The sequence below is a fragment of the Gadus morhua genome, chromosome 19, assembly GCF_902167405.1.
Source record: "Gadus morhua chromosome 19, gadMor3.0, whole genome shotgun sequence".
In the NCBI taxonomy this organism is placed as follows: Eukaryota; Metazoa; Chordata; class Actinopteri; order Gadiformes; family Gadidae; genus Gadus; species Gadus morhua.
In genome coordinates, this window is record NC_044066.1 from 17,334,866 (window position 1) to 17,357,431 (window position 22,566).

At 46.7% G+C, this 22,566-nt stretch overlaps 1 protein-coding gene across 6 annotated transcripts in view; it reads left to right on the forward strand.

Moving 5' to 3' along the window:
- The window catches only part of pcloa (piccolo presynaptic cytomatrix protein a), a 58,275-nt gene extending 36,634 nt beyond the window's left edge, over positions 1-21,641 (forward strand). For 2 of the 6 annotated variants that reach the window (XM_030341965.1, XM_030341970.1), the window contains exons 12-27: positions 798-906; positions 1,740-1,804; positions 2,301-2,330; positions 3,280-3,491; positions 4,837-4,887; positions 5,267-5,397; positions 7,000-7,026; positions 8,848-8,941; positions 9,737-9,808; positions 10,405-10,657; positions 13,239-13,427; positions 14,758-14,899; positions 15,089-15,150; positions 16,301-16,435; positions 16,569-16,714; positions 18,075-21,641. In XM_030341965.1, the coding sequence (XP_030197825.1) occupies positions 798-906; positions 1,740-1,804; positions 2,301-2,330; positions 3,280-3,491; positions 4,837-4,887; positions 5,267-5,397; positions 7,000-7,026; positions 8,848-8,941; positions 9,737-9,808; positions 10,405-10,657; positions 13,239-13,427; positions 14,758-14,899; positions 15,089-15,150; positions 16,301-16,435; positions 16,569-16,714; positions 18,075-18,218 (1,862 nt within the window). In that variant the 3' untranslated portion in view covers positions 18,219-21,641. Of the gene's footprint in view, positions 1-797; positions 907-1,739; positions 1,805-2,300; positions 2,331-3,279; positions 3,492-4,836; positions 4,888-5,266; positions 5,398-6,999; positions 7,027-8,847; positions 8,942-9,736; positions 9,809-10,404; positions 10,658-11,632; positions 12,845-13,238; positions 13,428-14,757; positions 14,900-15,088; positions 15,151-16,300; positions 16,436-16,568; positions 16,715-18,074 lie in introns of those variants that run through there. The other 4 variants (XM_030341966.1, XM_030341967.1, XM_030341968.1 and 1 more) reach the window with 2 other exon arrangements.
- The last annotated feature ends 925 nt before the right edge of the window (positions 21,642-22,566 follow it).

The following is a 22,566-nucleotide window of genomic DNA, read 5'->3' on the forward strand; positions in this document are numbered from 1 at the left end:
CGTAAGCCCAGGACCTTCTTGGGAAGCTGTTTCAACCTGTGTAAGTGGACGTGTGCGCACGGTGTGCTGTGCCTGAGTGGGTTTGCTGTGTTGTGCTGACTCTCACCCTATGAGCAACTCGTCTCAAACTCAACCTTCGCTAGAAGACACCCTGCCAATGTTGAACTTTGAATGCAAATGAGTGTTTCTATTGTATATATTGTTATTGAAATTTGTATGATACAGAAAATATTTTGTCAATATTTGGCTTCTTTTACTTATTACTAAGGGTGTCCTGTTTGAAACAAAGCTAGTTCTGAACTTGGCAGGGATTTTACACTTTAATACTTTCTTCTTCATTTTGAGGCAAAAACTCTTCAAAGTGAATATGCTGAAGAAACCTTTGAGAGACAAGTTCAAAGCGCTTAACAAGTCTCTTTTAAAAACTCTTTTATCCTTTCAGAACTTCATGGAATCATCCCTTAATAGGAGTGTGCTGTGTGTTTTTCTCGGAAAATAGTTTTTTTTAGATTTGTATGAAATTGGAAAGGAAAGGATTATCCTTGTGATTCCACTTAATATTGTAATGCGATGCCATCCTCTTGTACACCGATTTACATCTATTGATATTTTTATTTCGGTAGTTTGAAAACCCCATCTGGGGACAGGAATGTAAATGAACATTAGCTCCAAGTACTAAGATGCCGTGCATCCGACAAAGGGTTTCCCGCAGCCATCGGACACTGACCTCAGCGTATTGAAACGCCCTCCCTGGAGGTGTGCACCTGTCAGGCCTCTCACCCGGGTGTGTGTTACAGGAATGCAGGTCCTGGAGTGGAACGGCGTTCCTCTGACGGGGAAGACCTACGAGGAGGTCCAGGGCCTGGTGGGACCGCAGTGCAGCGACGCAGAGCTGTGTGTCCGTCTGTAGGTCCACCCCCCTCCCTCCCTCCCTCTCTCCCCCAAACCTCACCCTCTGTGTCCGTCTGTAGGTCCACCTCCCTCCCTCCCTCCCTCCCTCCCTCCCTCCCCCAAACCTCACCCTCTGTGTCCGTCTGTAGGTCCACCCCCCTCCCTCCCTCTCTCCCCCAAACCTCACCCTCTGTGTCCGTCTGTAGGTCCACCCCCCTCCCTCCCTCCCTCCCCCAAACCTCACCCTCTGTGTCCGTCTGTAGGTCCACCCCCCTCCCTCCCTCCCTCCCCCAAACCTCACCCTCTGTGTCTGTCTGTAGGTCCACCTCCCTCCCTCCCTCCCTCCCTCCCTCCCTCCCCCAAACCTCACCCTCTGTGTCCGTCTGTAGGTCCATCTCTCTCCCCCCGCGTCTCCCCCAAAACCTCAACTTCTATGTGTCTATCCCTTGTTCACACACACATGCGCGTGCACACACACACACACACACACACACACACACACACACACACACACACACACACACACACACACACACACACACACACACACATTCATGAAGATAGACCTCAAAAAGCAAGTTGTGTGGTAGCTTCTCAATGCAGTTCACTGATAGCATAGCGAGGCTGTAAAACTTCAACATACCAATACTCCTGATACTCCAGAACATGATGGCGTTTATGTTATGGTTATGTACTCAACTTTGTCACAATCCTTAAATCCTTTGAATAACTCTCTCTCTCTCTCTCTCTCTCTCTCTCTCTCTCTCTCTCTCTCTCTCTCTCTCTCTCTCTCTCTCTGTCTCTGTCTCTGTCTCTCTCTCTCCCCCTTCCCTATGTCTCTCGCCCAGCGATCTGAACATGCTTGCGGACACAGACAGCTCTCAGCACCTGGACATTCAGGAGCACCCCAAAGGTGAGAGGACCTGGCCTGGCTCTCAATATATATTCAATGTTCATCTCTCTCTCTCTCTCTCTCTCTCTCTCTCTCTCTCTCTCTCTCTCTCTCTCTCCCTCTCTCTCTCTCTCTCTCTCTCTCTCTCTCTCTCTCGCTCTCGCTCTCGCTCTCGCTCTCGCTCTCGCTCTCGCTCTCTCTCTCTCACTCTCACTCTCACTCTCTGACTCTCACTCTCTATGATCTGTTAACCTTAACATGTTAACTCGTCTGTTGCCCCTCTTCCTACTAGTCTCTGATTGTCGTTCATTTTATTCCCTCTTTTTAATTTTTCATGGCCGCTCTTCTTAGATTCATTGAATCCCTTCTATTCCTTGCTTGTGTATAATATATGTGACCTATTTCTGCACATCCATAACACTGGGAACATAGGGCTGGTGTTCTCACTGCCCCCCTCTCCTCCCCCCCCCTATGTCTTCCTCTCTCACCCTCCCCTTCCTCTCTCCTCTCCCTCCAGCTGTAAACAAGCTGTTTGTTAGGGTGGCAGGTCAGACCTCTTTCATTGGGTTGTGTGTATATGTGCCTCGTTAATAATAATACTAACGAAAATATTACTACTACTACTATTAATCACCATCATAGTAATATTAATAATACTTTATTTGTATATGTATAATAATCAAAATACTATATATTATTATACCTATAAAAAATGAATTATTGTCTATATATTTCTTCTCTGCATTTCTTACTTACTACCTTACTTACTAACTACTATTACTCAAACCACTATCACTACTACTACTACTACTACTACTAAAACCACTTACTAAAACCACTACTGCTACTATGACTACTACCACTACCACAACTACTACTACTACTACTACTACTAAAACCACTACTACTACTATTACTACTACCACTACCACAACTACTACTACTACTACTACTAAAACCACTACTACTACTACTACTACTACTAAAACCACTTCTACTAAAACAACTACCACTACTACTACTACTGCAACAACTACGTCTACTTATTCTGCTACTACCTTCCACTACTACTATTAATGATAATAGCCAATGATAAATATCATTATATAGACAGTATATTATACAGTATACTTCTGTAATGTACAGTATCATATACAGTACACTGCTGTAATGTACAGTATATTATACAGTATCCTGCTGTAATGTACAGTATATGATACAGCATACTGCTGTAATTTACAGTATAATATCCAGTACACTGCTGTAATGTACAGTATAATATACAGTACACTGCTGTAATGTACAGTATAATATACAGTATACTTCTGTAATGTACAGTATAATTTACAGTACACTGCTGTAATGTACAGTATATTATACAGTATACTGCTGTAATGTACAGTATAATATACAGTACTCTGCTGTAATGTACAGTATAATATACAGTATACTTCTGTAATGTACAGTATCATTTACAGTACACTGCTGTATTCCAGGCGACCGGCCCCCCCGGTCTCCGGGTGTGGACCCCAAGCAGCTGGCGGCCGAGCTGCAGAAGGTGTCCCAGCAGCAGGCCCCCCCCACCTCCACCTCCAACAGCACCACCTCCTCCTCCACCAACCCCCTCCCGGCCAACTCCACCTCAGACACCGCCAGCCCCGGCCAGCCAGGGTCCCCCTCCGTCAGCAAGAAGCGCCACAGCAGCAAGGTGGGTGGGAGTGGGGGAGGGTGGAGGAGGAGGGGGAGGGTGGTGGGGGAGGGGGAGGGTGGAGGGGGAGGGTGGAGGGTTGAGGTACAGTAGAGGTGGAGGGGTAGGGTGGAGGGAGACGGGTGGAGGGGGAGGGTGGAGTGGGAGGGTTGAGGTACAGTAGAGGTGGAGGGGGAGGGTGGAGGGAGACGGGTGGAGGGGGAGGGTGGAGGTACAGTAGAGGGGGAGGGTGGAGGGGGAGGGTGGAGGTACAGTAGAGGGGGAGGCTGGAGGGGGAGGGTGGAGGTACAGTAGAGGGGGAGGGTGGAGATACAGTAGAGGGGGAGGGTGGAGGGGGAGGGTGGAGGTAGAGTAGAGGGGGAGGGTGGAGATACAGTAGAGGGGGAGGGTGGAGGGGGAGGGTGGAGGTACAGTAGAGGGGGAGGGTGGAGGGGGAGGGTGGAGGGGGAGGGTGGAGGTACAGTAGAGGGGGAGGGTGGAGGGGGAGGGTGGAGGTACAGTAGAGGGGGAGGGTGGAGGGGGAGGGTGGAGGTACAGTAGAGGGGGAGGGTGGAGGGGGAGGGTGGAGGTACAGTAGAGGGGGAGGGTGGAGGGGGAGGTTGGAGGTACAGTAGAGGGGGAGGGTGGAGATACAGTAGAGGGGGAGGGTGGAGGTGGAGGAGGAACTGTGGAGGGTAGCTCCGATGTGACAAGTTTGAATCCCGTTCATTCTGATCATACGAAACTTGTCTCTCGAGTCATCAGAGGTTTTTCTAGAAGAACTGTTGGCTCTGACACACTAAGGTGGAGGTGGAGCTGGAACGGAAGGTGGATGAGGAGCTTCAGTCCTCCATCCACCGATGCTAAATGCTAACCTCCAGCTAATCTGAGTCTGCTCCTAGCTTGACTGATTCCTCCCTCACACCCAAACAAACCATGTCCTCCGAGCCGGTAACCTTGACTTAAGATAGCATGACCTCTACGGGAGCTTATCTCCATCCAGCAGTGCATGATGACGGTGTATTGAAACTGTCTGAGGCTAAGCTAAAAGGTTAGCAGATGGGGTAAGACCCTGGTCAGCAAATATATAATGAAAAGTAGTCTGACCGCTATACATTAAATAACTGGGTGAACGTTGCCATGTTGCTGACCTCTGTTCCATTAAAATCGATTCTATTCAAGCCTTTTCTAAAATAATTCTAGTCTCTTCTAGAGTAGAGTTTCACATGGAAATTTCAAGCCACCATTTTTTTCATCCCACCACATATTAAACAGTTAATCAATCAAAGGAATACACTTTACCACCCACGGCTTTTACTTGAACACGTTCAAATATAACCGGTGTTTGTTGCTTTGTGTTTGACAGACAGCTGAGGGCACCAAGATCCAGTCCCAACCGGTCTCTGGAGAGATCCAAGTAAGCCCACTGGTTCTGAATTAATACCAGTGATTGAATTATTGCATGGGGGGCTGAACTCCCCAAAATATAAATATATCGAATACAACTATGTACCAGGATTCAATAACCCAAATATATATATATATATATAAAAATACAACTTTGTACCAGGATTCAATAACTGAAATATATATTTATTGAATACAACTATGTACCTGTATTCAATAACTCTCCACTGATTCATAACCCAGCTATGGTTGTCTGTTCCAAAGAGTCAGCTCGTTTCTCCCGTATCAGATCCTGATGGTTGTGTGTTCCAAAGAGTCAGCTCGTTTCTCCCGTATCAGATCCTGATGATTGTGTGTTCCAAAGAGTCAGCTCGTTTCTCCTGTATCAGCTCCAGATCCACTACGACAAGCAGATGGGGAACCTGATCGTTCATGTGCTGCAGGCGCGCAGCCTGGCCCAGCGGGACAACAACGGCTTCTCAGACCCCTTCGTCAAGGTCTACCTCCTCCCGGGGAGAGGGTGAGTGGTGGCCCAAGGAGAGATACAGAGAGGGAGGGAGGGAGGGAGGGAGGGAGGGAGGGAGGGAGGGAGGGAGGGAGGGAGGGAGGGAGTGAGAGAGAGAACAGAGTGTAAATAATGAGTGTGTGAATGTTATATCACAGGGAAGGTAGTGATAGTTTGCTCCTTACGTTTCCACCTGCCAGGGGGACATTGCTGCTGGAATATACTTGAGGCTATATTCGAGGATGTATTTTTGTCCTTCTAGAATTGAATTTTTAGATTTTCTCAGCATCACTGGTGTTGCATCCTCAGGTGAAGTAACCAAGTGTATACGTTCTGGTTTGCCTCAAAGTTAGCCTGACTAAAAGCTTTGTTTGCAACTGCAAGATTTCCTGTTTTACTGGCAGCGTCTTCTTGTAAACAGCCAACAGCACCCTGAGATGTGACAGCGCTTTGAAATAGTCGTGGCTGGAGTTCAGCTTTACTTACCGGCTCCAGCCAAGGAGTTCTTTGGAAATTAAGTTATTTCTCTCAACAGGCAACCTTGCTGCTGTCGTGTTGCATCGCAGCCAGGCTTGCATCAAAAAACAAACTTAAGCGAAGTCACTCAATAAGGGACCCATTGAATAATAAGTAAGACCCGAACAGTCAGTGGTGACTCGATGGCTACGAGCAAAGGGGGTCAAGTTTAGAAACCGTCATTCATGCTTTGATTCTCTCGCCCCTTGACTTCCACCTCCCCATACGAGCCGTGTATTCCTCATGTGTTCTAAAGCTACCGATCCAACGCCCTCCCTTTCAGCAGCTGCTCTATTTTAAGGACCCGGTCGTCTCTCGGCGCCTCGTTTCCGGAGCACATTACCTTAAATCACGTTGCACATTATTAGGCTGCTTGGCGCAAACCGCTGCCGGGGAGAGCGGGCGTGGGGGGGGGCAAAGGACGGGGATCGATGGCTCTTTGTATCGAGCCCTGAAACATGACCCCCCCTGCCCCCCCCCCCCCCCCCCCCCTCCCGCCCTGCCCCAGGCTCATTGTGCTGCCGTGACCATCGTGTGATTCAATCTGTCTCGTCATGTGCCTTTATGGGTTCTTTTATCTGTGGCATCTCCTGAGGTCCAGTGGTCCTTTTACCGGTGTCATTTTAGAACAGTAACACACTCACACACGCACACACGCACACACAAAAATTGCAGAATCACCCTCCCAGCCGAAGGAGCAGCAGCTGTAACGCTGCCAGACCCCGTCTGTACGAACACACTGTTGGTGTTTGAGAGAAGCACATGTAAATGGTTGTGCCGCCCTCTCTCCCTGCTGTGGACCCACTCCGGTTGTAGCGCACACACACACACACACACACACACACACACACACACACACACACACACACACACACACACACACACACACACACACACACACACACACACACACACACTCATCCACACACACACACACACACTCACTCACCTACACACACACACACACACACACACACACACACACACACACACACACACACACACACACACTCACACACGGGACCCCAGTGGGCCGTGAGCCTCTCTGACTATTGTTTCTGTATGTTGTTTTCTATATGAATGCATGCTGGACCCTCTCAGTCAGGTCATGGTTGTCCAGAATGCCAGGTATGTGCGCCCACTATGACTACCAGTCTCTTTGGTCTTTTGGTCCCGTTCCTTTTTATAATTTCTTCTGTTGACATGTGGTTGTTGGTTGGTGATGGTTAGAGTTTGGTTCAGTTCAGTTTCTTAACCCGGAACAGGACATTGCTGGTTGGAGTCCCGGCCCCAGGCTGCCCCCCCCCCCCCCCTAGCTTTAGCGTCATGTAGTCTCTCAGAGATACAGTGGTGTCTCTTTGTGTTGAGACGGGTGAGCAGCATCTCAACACGCTGAGGGGCCGTACCGTTCAGGGTGACCAGACCATCACCACCGTCTCTAATGGCTTCTACAGAAACGTGTGGTACAATACAACTTGTCAAAATGACTGTTCCATGAATAACGCCCTTGCCACAAATGTAAACAAAAGCAATATAGCACTACGGGGACATTTCGCAAAATATTGTATGACAACTGTTATTCTGTACACAGAGTCCACGCTGAACAACCCTCATTGATACCTAAAGAGAACAGTGCTATATTGCCATTGTTAGCATTGTTTCAGGCTCAGCTCTTCGGCATAATGGACACAAATGATTTGACAAAATGTATTGGCAACAGGTGTTTAAGTGAAACCAGAAAAGACAGTGACCATGATTTGCTCAGAGACCCGTATTGTCCTCCAGACATTATAGTGTTGCTATTTGCCAACCCGGTACTAGAATTCACTGTTGCCAAATGACGTAGCAAATTAGACAAACCAGCTACTTTGTTTTCCCTAAGGGAAGCTGATGGTGTTGCATTATCTTTTTTTATACCCCCTTACACCCTAAACCCCTAGGTAGTGTTTCCTGTTTGTTTTGGGGTCCTTAGAGTGTTACCAATTACTAAAAACAAACATTGAATTTGAACAGTGAACTAAAATGAATTGATGTTGCATCTGCTACAGCTTTAGTTGGGTTCCCCAAGGCTTTCACTTAGTGATCCGGGTACCCAAATTCACCCCTTATAGCCTTTCTTATGTATTATTTTTATTGACTCTATCAGTAACATAACAAAGTAACACTTTACATAACAGTGTCCTTGTCACAGTGCAATTACACATGTAATTAGCAATGTAACAACCTGTAACACCATATGTAATAACTAGCTATGAATATGTATAACGTTATGGAACAGCCTAACCCTAACTCTAATACCTAACCCTGTTGAACCTGCCTTTTCGCCTATCCTTAACCGTAACCGTCTTAACCTTAACCCCTTAACCTTAACCCCTTAACCTTAACCCCTTAACCTTGAACCAGGCTGTTCCATAATGCTATTACGTATGAAATACATGCTGTCACATGTCATTACATTACCAACGCGTTCTAACGTGTGAAATAGCACTGTAACAGGACACTACGATGTAACGCCTGACGCGTAACACTACTTATACACGTACTACCACGTGAACGCGCCTGTGTTCCCTCCAAAACCTTGCACCCACTAAACCGACCGAGCAAGCCAGTCTAACATCATACCCTAACCGTACATGCGCCCTCGATGTCCCCCCACCGGTGACCCGTGTGTTGTGAGTTGTTGAGTGTCGTTCCATCCGATAACACGCTGTGCATCTGACTCACCCCCCACCCCCCTCGGCTCTACATCGTGCTCCTCTTGCCCGTGTTCCGTCTCATTGCATCCTGGTCGTTTGGCCCCGCCCCTCTCCTCCAGAGCTCCGGCGTTTCAGGAGGAGCCTCATGGGTTTGTGTGTGTGCGTGTGTGTGTGTCCGTCTCTGTGTGTGTGTGTGTGTGTGTGTGTGTGTGTGTGTTTCTCTGTGTGTCATCCCCCTTCCCTCCCACCACAGCGCTGAGAACAAGAGGCGGACCAAACACGCGGGCAAGAGCCAGAGCCCGGAATGGAACCAGACGGTCATCTACAAGAACATCCACCTCGAACAGGTGAGAGGACGGACACACGGACGCACCTGGAGGGACGGACGGACGCACCTGGAGGGACGGACGGACGGACCTTTAGGGACGGACGGACGTCTTAGTTTAGAAAGTGGATGCATGCGCAAGGACAGCGTTTATGTTTGTTATCACTATTTTGCGAGCAAACCCTGTATTTATGTTTTATTTCCCTTCTTTCATTTCTAATTGGGCAGTGGTTGGTCTAGTGTGGGGTCTGCAACCTTAACTATCAAAGATACATTTGCGGTCCTCTCCCACCAAATAAAACTAAACTTAGAGCCACGAAACATAGATAACACAGCGTATACATTTTGATATATAGTTATACCATGTATAAAATAACCAATAGCCTATAGTTTGTTGCATTTATGAAATTTGTTGTTTGACAAAATATGATTTGTTACCTAAGTGTCACATCACCTTGACCTCTGAATAGAGAGGTATTCCCCCAGAAAAAATAAAAATAGCGATTATTTATTTCCATTTTTTGGTGGAAAGCCCTGATCTAGTGGTTAGGGTGTTGGACTCTCAGTCAAAGGTTATTTGTTCAAACCCCAATGCCCACACAGTCAACCTGTAGGCTTCCTTGACAATATTCCATTACCTGCTCCTTAATGCATCTAAACTCTGCCTTTAGACGCTTTGGGTAAAGGTGTCTGCCAAATAATATTTTAGAATATGTTAGTTTTTACCTCAACAATGGCCGCCCACTCATTTGAGTGGTACTCAGCCAAGAAAACATGTTGTCAATTTTCATGCCTTAATATTCCCTGTGTGCCACAGCTGAGGAAGAAGACGCTAGAAGTGAGCGTGTGGGACTACGACAAAAGCTCCTCCAACGACTTCCTGGGAGAGGTAAGCTCTCCTGACAGCCCGCCGTGGCCTCGGGACACACAAAATGTTGTCAAACACGTTAATTACCCTTAAAGTTGAACAAATCCTGCAGGATCTCTTCTGGCTGAATGTGTTGCGTGTGTAGGACTTTAGTGGGGTACAACGCAGTGTTTTTATACAACAACATCCGGAGTCTCCTGTCAACAACCCTCATATGCTCTGTAAAACCTCTCGTGTTAATGGAAATGGACTGCATTTATATAGCGCTTTTCCAACCATTGGCCACCCAAAGCGCTTTACAATATTGCCTCACGTTCACCCATTCATTCACACACCGACGGCGGAGTCAGCCATGCAGGGCGACAGCCAGCTCGTCGGGAGCAGTTAGGGTTAGGTGCCTTGCTCAAGGACACGTCGACACTCTAGGAGGAGCCGGGGATCGAACAGGCAACCTTCAGGTTACCAGCCGACCCGCTCTGCCTCCTGAGCCGGGCCCCCCAGGGGCTGATCGACCTGTCCACCACGTGATGCGTGTGTAGGACTTTAGTGGGGAGACGAGCAGTGTTCCTACCACGGCACCAGAGTGTCCTCTCTGAACCCTCCCGTGTGCCCCCCAGGTGCTGATCGACCTGTCCAACACGGTGCAGCTGGACAACGTCCCGCGCTGGCTGGTCCTGAAGGAGCAGAGCGAGGGCGGGGAGCACCACCGCCGCTCGGCCCACTCGGGCGGGGGCCGGCAGCACTCCTCCAAGCCGTCCTCGCAGCACGCCTCCCCCAAGACGGGGGGCTCCACCCAGGACCTCCACGACTCGCCCAAGACCTCCGTCAGCAAGAGCCGCAGCCACGGCATCTTCCCCAACCCGGCCAAGGGTAGGAGACCGAGATAACCGAGACCTCCTCCTCGCCCCTCCGTCACCTCCATCACCTCCATCACCTCAACCACCACCAAACCGCCATAAACCGCCATAAACCGCCAACTAACACCACCTCCTCCTCCTGATGTTGTTATCTTTCTTCTTCTCTCTCTCTCTCTCTCTCTCTCTCTCTCTCTCTCTCTCTCTCTCTCTCTCTCTCTCTCTCTCTCTCTCTCTCTCTCTCTTTCTCTCTCTCTCTCTCTCTCTCTCTCTCTCTCTCTCTCTCTCTCTCTCTCTCTCTCTCTTTCTCTCTCTCTCTCTCTCTCTCTCTCTCTCTCCTTCGTCTGGTGTTCTCTGTTTCCGGTCTCTTGTTTTCCTTCTAACTCCATCTTACCTTACCTTTCTCTGACTGTTTGGCTGTTCCGATGTCTCCACACTGCCTCTCTCCCTCCCACTGACCTCCACCCTCCACCCTCCACCCATCGCGCTGTGCGTTTGTCTCCAGCCATCGTCCCAGCTTCAGCTTGTCCTGCTCTCTTTTCTATCTTGTAGTTGTTCTTTTCGCTTTGTCATGTCTCTGACCACTAGCTGCAGCTCAGGGCTAGCCTTGGCTAAACCCCACTGCTAACACCCAGGCTAAGGGCATGAGGGCTGTGGAAGGCTTTGACTACGCTAATGAAGAGGAAGTCAGTTTAGGTTGACCAGCACCGCAGCGATAACAACGTAACCACAACGCAAGATAGTCTTGGACACTTGTGATCATTCAGTTTATTCAGGGAACGTAGCCGGTAAAGCAGTAGCTGCAACGCTAGCTAGCAATGCACCATGCTAGCTAGTGTGTGTTCAATTAAAAGTAAATAATCAGTAAACCCACTGCAGTTCAGTAAGTTCACTATCGGTAAATAATAAGTGATTTAATAAAGTATAAGTCGATCAGCTTTACGTATTATTGGTCTATCTTTTTGTAACCTGGTCCATGTGGTTGTTTTAGACACGCAGGTGCCCTCTGTAGAGAAAGCTCACAGTAGCCCTGGCTCAGCCAAGCCTTCCCTGTCCGAGGGCCCCAGCCGGGCCCCCAGCCCGGGCCCCCGCCACCGCCACCACGGCAGCCCCCACGCACACTCCCCCCACGGGGGCCCGCGCTCCGGCAAAGGCACCCCCCGACACCAGCACCACCAGCACCACCCCCCCGCCCCGAACCCACAGCAGCCGGAGGGCGGAGGCGGCGGCGGGGGGGATGGTGTCGTTCCCGTGGCGACGGGCGACGCCCTCGGGCAGCAACAGCCGCCGCAGCCTCAGCAGCCTCAGCAGCCGGCGCCGCAACGCCCGCAGCCAATCAAACCAAGACGCAAATAAAAGCATGGCCGCCACATGCCCCGCCTCCTCCACCTCCTCCACCCCCTCCTCCTCCTTCCCTTCTTAAGCTCCTCCTCCGTTTCCCTCTTTTGGATTTATTTGAGCCTCCCTTAACTTCCCTCCTCCCCTAGCGTGCGTCTCCGCACCTCTTCGCTCTTCTTCTGTCTCTAACCTGGCCCGGTCACGCCGTCCCGTGGGACCCAGCAGCCTGACCGCCGTCTCCCCGCGTTCGTCACACCTTTCAAATGAACCCACAGAGGCGTAGAGGCATGTGCTTGTAAGATGAGTAAGATTAAATGTAATATTTAAAGTTGAACTTAATGCTAAAGGTAGAAGTAAGGCGGCATTTTTTCTATACAGCATGAAGTTGTACAAATGATGTTGTTTTGCAAAGTAAGGGAACCGTTTTATAAGCTGCCTGTTTCTCTGTTATCAGTCAGTCTGTACAAAGTTTTTCTCAGCCTGCTACATGTGAAATGAGGCCACAAACGGACTAAGTTATGGACTAAGTTATGGGTCACAACCAAACAAAGACAATTGTCTCAAATCTGTGTACTTTCTTGGGATGGCGAGAAAAAGAAATTACATTTACTGTACTGTATTCCTAGCATTAAAACAGAAGAAAGCTGCCCCCCCTCCTCCCCTTACCATATCATTTATCCCCTTTTGGTATTATTATCATTATTTTGCCAATTCTTTTAAGGATTTACTTTCAAATGTTATTTAACGAATAACGACCAGCTTCTCCACGAGGCCGGCTGTCGCATGCAGTCTGCTGCCCCCCCTTCCCCCCTACTGCCGCCCCATTGGTTATGATGACCTCCAGACTCAGGATGTGGAAGCTGCCCCCACCCCCACCCCCACCGCCACTCTCCCCCCCCCCCCCCACTGTGACATGCGGCCTAATGCACACTGCGCACACTGCGGTTGCATGTGATTGGCCGATCCAGCTGGTTGCAACTTTGAGGATGTACTACTACCACTTCTACTCTCTGAGTCTCCATCTTGCCCTCTCCCCTCCTGCCCTCCTGTTCTTCTTCTGGACCTGTCGGCCATGGCTTTTGTTCCTGGCTCGCCCCCTCCCCCCCCCCCCCCCACCCCCCCTCCCCTTATGCCTCTTCTTCTTCCTCTTCTTCATCTCCTTGACCTCTGAACCCAACGGCTGCAATGCCCTCCACTCCCCTCCCAAAACAATCCCCCAACAACGACCGACCGACTCCACCCCCCCCCCCACCACCCAGGCCCCCGTGGCTCCCTCCCCCTGCGGCACCACAGGCACAGTGTAGTGGGCGTGCTCACCATTCAGAGAGCCCAGCCTGATTGGCTGCCTCCCCTGCCATCGCTGGCGTCGGCCAATAGGAGCAGAGCAGACGGCCGAGCCCCGACCCTTAGGAAGGCCGTGTCTGAAGAGAGGCCGCACGCCATTGGAGGTGAGCGTTCACATCGGGGAGGCCCCTCCTCCTCTCTCTCTCTCTCTGTTGGGGGACGAGAGAGAGAGAGAGAGACCGAGAGTGAGTGGAAATGTACTAACGCACACGACTGAGGAGACAGGCGTCTAAAATATAGATGGACGGGCGGAGAGAGATAATCTGTCCGGACAGAAAGAGCGAGGCAGGAAGGTTGTGTTTTCCACTCGCTGACGTCCGTGACGCGAGACACGTTCCTTAATGGCTACCTCCACTTAAGTCTGCTAGTAGCGGGAAACATAATGTTGACGTACGCTTCATCGACAAACTCAGGCGTTTCCAAAATGGCCGCTCCTGTGTTGACGTCAACACAGCGCCTCATTGGACCGTTACTGGCTAAAGATGTCGCGCTCAGCAGCCCAAGAGGAACTCCTGCCCTCCATGTGACATCCACACACACCTATCACCTCACTCATGTTCTTCCTTCTCCAAACGTTTGGGAGGAATTTTACGGGTGAAAACTCTGCTGAAAACAGTCAATGAGTTAGATTCAACTAAAATAAAAAGATTTTACACATTAAAATAAAAATTCATGTAAAACGGTTTTTAAAAGGTTTTTGGGGTAAACAGCTTCCTAAAAGGATACAGGCTTAAAAAGGGAATTAATTCAAACTTAATTAAAATAATAAACCTGGTGAAAGCAACGAGATATACAGTAATCACACAGCAGTGCAACATGAATAACTAACGATGTAAGCAGGATTGTTTGTGTATTTGATTCTTTTGTCGCTCTTCTGTGTACATTCACGTGCAATCGCTCACAAGAACTGTTTGTCTATTCCATGGAAATGTTCTCTATTTGTGTTTAATGTGTATCAGTAGTGTCTAGATTATATCACACATGCCTCAATGTATTCAACATAATTATGTTTATGTCCACACTCAAGTTTGAAGTGCTTTTTTAATCTCCAACCCTGCTTCACACAATGATTGCAATGGTGTGATCATGTGTTGTTATGGGCTATTTAATTAAAATAGTAATATCTGTATGTGTTTTGAGACTCTCTCTCTCTCTCTCTCTCTCTCTCTCTCTCTCGCTCTCCCCCTCTCTCTCTTTCTCTCTCACTCTCTCTCTCTCTCTCTCTCTCTCTCGCTCTCTCTCTCTCTCTCTCTCTCTCTCTCTCTCTCTCTCTCTCTCTCTCTCGCTCTCCCCCTCTCTCTCTTTCTCTCTCACTCTCTCTCTCTCTCTCTCTCTCTCTCGCTCTCTCTCTCTCTCTCTCTCTCTCTCTCTCTCTCTCTCTCTCTCTCTCTCTCTCTCTCTCTGCTTAACTGTTGTGGTTACGTCTTTGCACAGCACGGTCCAGCTATAGGTCTGGTGATGCCCCGGTCACTGCCGCTTCATTGGACAGCGGTTTGAGTGGCAGCGCTTACAGCCTACTGGACGAGGAGGGAGAGACCAATGAGGTTGACAGTGCCATCTTTCAGGTGCCACGATTGTAAGTCTACTTTTTTTTCTTCCATAAGTCACATATTCTGATCCATTTACCTATTTTTGGTGGAACGCTTAAAAAAAACTAAATCACAATCAGAACATACAGAATTTAATAATTTTGAAACCTTAATAGATAAATAAATGTATGAATCTAAAATTATGTTGTTGTCCTTTTTCTTTGTTTGCTTTTCAGTGGAAAGATCCCGAATGGAGCGGATGGGTTGAAATCACCGATGGGACATGGTGATTCAGAAGGTGTGTGTGTGTGTGTCTGTGTCTGTGTCTGTATATGTGTGTGTCTGTGTGTCTGTGTGTCTGTGTCCGTGTGTGTCTGTGTGTCTGTGTCTGTGTTTTTAAACTTAAAGGGGGATTTCTGTGTGCCTGATTCAAACTGTCATTACCCCAGCTGTTCCCAGTTATATATGTCATTCCCATTCCCAGAAGATATCTCCTACCATGTAGTTTACATTTTTATTCACTTATTTAGCTAACATTTTCATCCAAATCGAAAGTTAGCTAAGTGTACAATCAGAAATGAAAATCGTTCACATTAACATCCCTAAACATGTTATTCATTTTCACATACATATCCCTGAACGTAAATAGAATATCCCTAAATATGTGATTCCCATTCAAACTTTATTCCCGTTCACATTAAATATCCACAAAAACGTCATTCCTGTTCACATTCCCATTGCTCTTTATGGGCTGTGACAGGAGACTGTCACAGAACAGTGAGTCCTGTCTTCCGGTTTATTCCATCCATGTCACTATTGTTTTCTATCAATGTTGCATATGACTCACACACACACACAGGCACAGACACACTGGTACAGACATACACAGACAAACACACAAATACACACACGCACACACACACACACACATAAACACATACACACACACACACTAGTTTAGTCAGTGGTTCACTGGTTCGCTGGGAAATGAAACGCCAGTAGGCTGTGATTTCTACAAGTGAGTAACTTCGAAATATAATTCCCCCTCCGTTGTCCGGGAAACAGCAGAGGCAGTTGGGGTATCTGTCAAACTCCCGTGTTTTGTAGGTCATGGCTGACACTTGCCGTAAGAATATTGTCCACTAGAGGGTGTGTTTCACCACACAATGTGTTTCACTGGCTGTTATTTTCACGTGTTGCTGTAAGAGCAGAGCATGGTAGAGCAAGCATATAAATTAAAACGGGGTTTGCTTAATTTTTTATTGAATTTGAGAACTGCTTGTATTTAGACAACAGGTAACCTAGGTAACCAAAGGTAACCGTATACAACTGAATACAACCTAGTCCTAAAAACAGGAATGAAATTGTTTGTGTGTATGTGTGTGTGTGTGTGCGTGTGCGTGTGCGTGCGTGCGTGCGTGTGTGCGTGCGTGCGTGTGTGTCTCCAGGTAAGACCCAGGTGATGGGGGAGATAAAGATCGCCCTGAAGAAGGAGATGAAGACGGAGGGAGAACACCTGGTCCTGGAGATCCTGCAGTGTCGTAACATCACCTACAAGTTCAAGACCGCAGACCACCTCCCTGGTACACACACACAGACAGACACACACACACACACACATAGACACACACTATAGATACACACTATGGATACAGACACACACCAAAGAGACGTGTGTGTGTGTGTGTGTGTGTGTGTGTATGTGTGTGCGTGCAGACCTCTACATGAAGCTGTACGTGGTGAACATCGCCACCCAGAAGAGGATCATCAAGAAGAAGACGCGCGTGTGTCGTCACGACCGCGAGCCGTCCTTCAACGAGACGTTCCGCTTCTGCATGAACCCCACCGGACACGCGCTGCAGGTACGTGTGTGTGTGTGTGTGTGTGTGTGTGTGTGTGTGTGTGTGTGTGTGTGTGTGTGTGTGTGTGTGTGTGTGTGTGTGTGTGTGTGTGTGTCGGTCATGTGAACGTGTATGTGTGTTTGAATGTGTGTGTTTTCGTGTGTGTGTTTATGCACGTTGGTGCTTCATACTTTGTCTTGTATGGAAGCTCGAATTGAGGCGAAACAAAGTCATAAATATGTGATAAAACGACCAGGTGATGCGATAAGAAAGTGTTAATTATGAGATAAAAAGTGTAAATAACGTGATGAAAGGTGTGCATCTCTTCGGTCTCTTCGACACCGTGACCTCCACGATGCAAACTATATGCAATCCTAAATAACTCGTCTAGTGAACGTAAATGTTCAATCTCAGGTATGCAATGTCTTTTAATCAGTCCGTTGTTTTTTGTTTGTGATAATAATAGTCATAATTCATAACTTCTCAAACCTTTTATAAGATAGGCTTAGTTTAAGCTTGTGGTTTCTTTTACTGGTGGACATGGGCTTCCATAGCCTGGCCTCTTGCCCAATCTTTATAAAGTCGACGATGCAGACAGATTCCCTGGCATAGTGGTAGTGCTTCCACTCCTGTTGGCGTACATCACAGCTGTTAGTCCCAGGCCGGAACACGCTGCAATCCTTTTGACGTCAGCAGCAACATGAATATTATGAATATAAACTCTTGAATATCTATGAATAATCTATGAATAAAAGATACATGCAGATGGATACGTAATGCAGTGTGTGGACTGAACATAAGGAGAGGAAATAGGATAACAGTGTAACCTTCCTAAAGGAAGCTGGATGAAAAGGAGAGGAGGGAATACACCATAACTGAAATACTCTGACTGCACCAGTGGGGTATGTAAGGGATAATGTATAGGTCGCCGGTCATTATCGGGAAAAATAAAGCCGACAGGGCGAACCGGACACCGACGCGAAGGTGTCTTGCTTTGCCCTGAAGGATGTAGCGGAGAAATAGTCTGCAAAAGACGTTGACGTGGCTTAGCAACCGAATACGCTGGGGTTGATAAGTTACCGGACTACTCGCGGAGTGATACCAAAGACGTGAATCAGAGGCGAAAAAATCCACTTTCCTTGACGGCGGCCATTATATGCTTAGCAACGGTCAATTATCAAAAAATTCACAGCCGGAAGTCGGGAAGGCCCATGAAAGTGAATGGAGCGTGTCACAGCATTGAGAAGAGCCGTGTAATAAATAACAATACGTCCAGCTGAAACAACCCTGAGCTCGTAGTTGGTGTGCTTGTACGTCTGGTTGGGATCCAGTTGAGACACGGTGGTCTTAACTCCGCCGATGTTGTGCTGCGCTCCTGCAGCTGTTCCTGGTCTCCAACGGCGGCAAGTTCATGAAGAAGACTCTGATCGGCGAGGCGTACGTGTGGCTGGACAAGGTGGACCTGCGGAAGCGCGTGGTGAGCTGGCACAAGCTGCTGGCCAGCACCGCCCAGATCCACTCCTAGGAAGACCGGCGGCGCAAACCACAGGGGGGCGACGTGGAGCAGCATGGGGGAGAACCCGCGCGGGGAACACGTAGCCTGGGGGAATGATGAGTACAGACGCCCCCTCTCCCCCCACCACACACACACACACACACACACGCACACGCACACGCACACGCACACACACACGCACACACACACTTCTGATTCTTTGACGGATCTTTCGGGGAGGAGGGGTCTAGATGGGTGCGGGGGTGTTGGTTAGGGGGGGGTGTTGTCTCTTCATTTCGGCTTCCCTTCTGCTGTGGTGGTTGTTGGGGGCTTTCTGATTCCTTCTTTCGTCTCTTGTCTTTTTTTCTTTGTTTTCGGCGATCCGAAGCAATTGGGGAGTTGGGAGGAGGGGAGGGGGGGGGGGGGGGGGTGTTTACAGGAGACGGACACATGTTTACAGGAAGTAGGTGATGAGGTTTGTGTTGGACATGGGATTCAAGAGAGGAAACGCAAGAAAACGCAAGAATCAACCAGGTATTACATACTTTCTTACTTCACTCACACACACACATGCAGCACGCACCATCACATGCACGTGCAAACACAAACACACACGCACACACATACACACACACACACACTTACCCCACTCTTCGCCCAGCAGTTCTGTACAGTACCGCCAAAACACAGGCGAAAATCGAATGGAAACAGGGAATAGACAAATCTCAAATGTATTTATTTATTTATTTATTTATTTATTTATTCATTCATTCATGTATCTATGTATTTATTTAGATGTTTTATCCACAAATGAAAGTTTAAGCATTTAAAACGACTCTTCTTGTTGCTTTACGATGATCCGGCAATGACATGTTGAAACTTAAAAGACTAAGGGAGAACATGTCATTTGTTTATTTTTATATTATGCCCAGAGTATAGAGTTCTATCATTTGTCTTCTCCTCAATTATTTGTTTGTTATGCCACGCTTTAGAGCATTCCAACATACTTGAGATTGTGAACTTCTTCTCAAAATAAACAAAGGAATTGTTGGCTGCTTAAAAGCCCTTAAATCCCTTTTTCAGCCTAATTATGAATTCAGTCCCAGCAGAGGATGTTCATATATCGGATTAAAAGGTATATTGATATAGTGTGCACATTGATCAGTGTCTCTGATATGTAGTACCACAGTATCAATACCAGTTAGGTTTTCACTTTTTTTATAGTTAGGTGAGATGTCATTGTCAAAAGAAAGAATAATAGAATATATACTGTAGGTATATCAGATATAGGCCTAGTTATCTTTACCACTGCCAATCCGGTCTCGATAATTGTGTCATATTTATTATGAAGCCCCCTATTTAGACATTTGAAATAAAACATTTGAACATGCTATGTATACATTATTTATTCTCTTTATTTGTAGCTTGAATGCATATTGTAATTCAGGCACATTGCTTCGTATTTCCTCTTGCTTCAAAACGTGGCTACACTATTTCAGAAAAACACCTTTTAGTTTACTTTATTTGCACGTTCTGCTAAGAATGTTAAGCTGTTAATGTCCCGTGGGGGTTTTGTGAGGCGGAGAACGAGAGAGGTCAAGCAAAACCAATTCAACAGGAATTGAATGATAACAACAAGAGGTTAAGCTGTCTAACTGGTTATCCAAAGTATTTGCAAATGTTATTTTTTTACGTTTAAACTTTGGTAGTATGGCTAATGTGCTTACTGTTTGGGTTAATGTTAAACTTTGCTTATATGCCTGTGTCCTTTTCTTAATTTTCTGTTTTTCTAGTGTTTGTTTTTTTTACATTGAAATCCTCTAAACTGATGACCGAGTTTCTGTTGACGACCGTGACCATGACAACCGTCCTGATCGTTTGTTTTGTTCATCAGGGTCGTCCCCCTTCAGCATTTGGTCAGTGACATGTTTTCAACATCACAATCCTTTCAAAGGGTATACGTGACAATATCACATAACCTCGAACACATGAGGATGTCAAAGGCCGCCCACAACACGTCTCAACAACTCGATCACCGTTCATATCCTTGCTTATGCCAAACACAGAACACTTATTCCAACACGTGTATCCCACTAATTTCTATGCAACATACATACAATGTTGTAACCACATCTCACCGTACCTGAATTGATCTACTAAATGCTGACACTTGGAGGGAGACAGATGACCCAATGTCCATTTTATTATCATGTTTTATTTATTACATGCAGGTGTTCATGTTTCAGTTTCACTTGCGCATTTAATCTCTGCTCATTTCATTTGACCTCAAATTTTGACCTTGTTTACTAAAATCCTTTACTTTGTATCGCGATATGCAAATGTGTTTATGAACCATGTGACCTTAAGTTATTATTATTTTATTTGTTTCAGCATTTAGTGCTTGTTTACAATGTTACCTCAATCTCAGAGAATTAACTTTTTTGGCCTTTCACACACACACACACACACACACGCACACACACGCACACACACGCACACACACGCGCACACACACACGCACACACAAACACACAGATGTGCAATATAAATTACGTTTCCATTCAATTGAAAGGAATAATTTCCCCACATTAATAATAATTATGAATACGTTTTTCTTCAATTTGTATTTTTTATTATTTTTCATAGCAATGTGCTTACATGTGTAGCAATTTCATTTAAACCATACAACGCATGGCATCTGCTGTAACGCATAGCTTTCAGTCGCTCAGACACACACACAAACACATACAGAGTTACATACTTGTGCACTCAAAAGAAGAAGAATCACTCAGTTGCCATCTCTCTATTTCCCACCATGTAAATACAGACCTTTTTGTACCAGGGAGATGTGGCCGCGCTGGGGGGGGGTAGGCTGTAGGTCATCGGCCATTAGAAGTAACAGCTCTGCGACTGAAACCACGGGAACCTTAGACGTCTGTACGGACGCTGATTAGGCCCCGCCCCTTGTCATTCACGTCACAACCACTAACGGTTCACTAACGAGTCTCCCAACACACTGACCGTCTATCTTAATAACTCAAGTAGTTGCAGGAGAATTTAAATGTGCTCACCATTGGATGTTGCATGTTTCGTTGGTGGTTCATACTATTTTTGTGTCCAGATACTATAAAAAAATATAAAAATAAACTAAGAAGAATAACGAGTGGGGCGATAGAGACTCTATGATAGAGACAGATATAGTACACAATATAGAGAGTTATAGAAAGCGTTATAAAGAAGAAAAAAATAAATTATTTAATGACGTATGCTGACTGTACAAAGATTATGCTTGTAAAACCCGTCTGGTTTTCCACTTGTACGTATAAGCAGAAAAAAATAATCTACTGTCATGGTTTTGTGATTGTACACAGAAGGTATTGATAAATTATGCAAATTGTGCTGTATAAATGGCTGTTGCCCCATGTCTAAATATTAAATATCTGTACAAATGAATCGTGCTGTGTGTTGAATTCCTGACCAACTAGTGTCAAGTGACCATAACTATCAAAACTGAATGTATAATCCTTGGTATGTTCCTATACTTGCATTCATATATATTTTAGGATTTTTGCTAACTATGTTATTTTCGTTTGCTGATGCAGTAATACCATGTTACCCTTAGAGGGCGCTAGATTACCATGTTGACGGAGGAAGAGCACGCTTATCACAGTAATTGTCGAGCCTAGAGTCTATGTGCTAGCAAAGAGTTATGATACATCCATGGATTTCATTTAAGGAGAACATAGGCGTACATAAAATACTATGTTGCCATCGTCACGTCCTATTTTCAGTTACCTTCTTTCATACACACTCGCATCCAGTAATGTTCTGCTCCGGTAAGGCAAGTCTGTAGGCTACTATATTTACCCCCTCTAGGGGGCGAAATAAAACCATTGGCTCACAAAATCTATTGAATTGGTCTGCAACAGGCGGCTTCCGTGCAATATATAGCCCTGCCTCCCAGATGCATTCATAATAAAATATATTAAAATAAATATATATTTATGAGTATTATTTATTTATTTTTGGTTTTCATTTTTGTTCCATTATAAGGGTCTGCAACGAGGAAGCGTTATGAGTTTCCCTCTGCGGTTCTGTCCAATGCGGTTCCGACCCTTCCGACAGCCTGACGTGTGCTATGTGGACGCGAAAACCCAACAATTTTTAAAAATGTAGCACGAAGAAGCAACTTCACTGCCCAACCGGACAGAGTCTTCAGAATTCAGGTGTGAAAACGGCCTTCATTTGAGCTTTTGTTTCTACTTGTTCTGGCCGAATCATTTACAATAATTGTGGCCCTATGCCAGACTTCCTTGCTCTAGTTGTTCATTAACAGTAGGCCTCTCTCAGAGTCATTAGCATAAAGGAGGTATTCCCA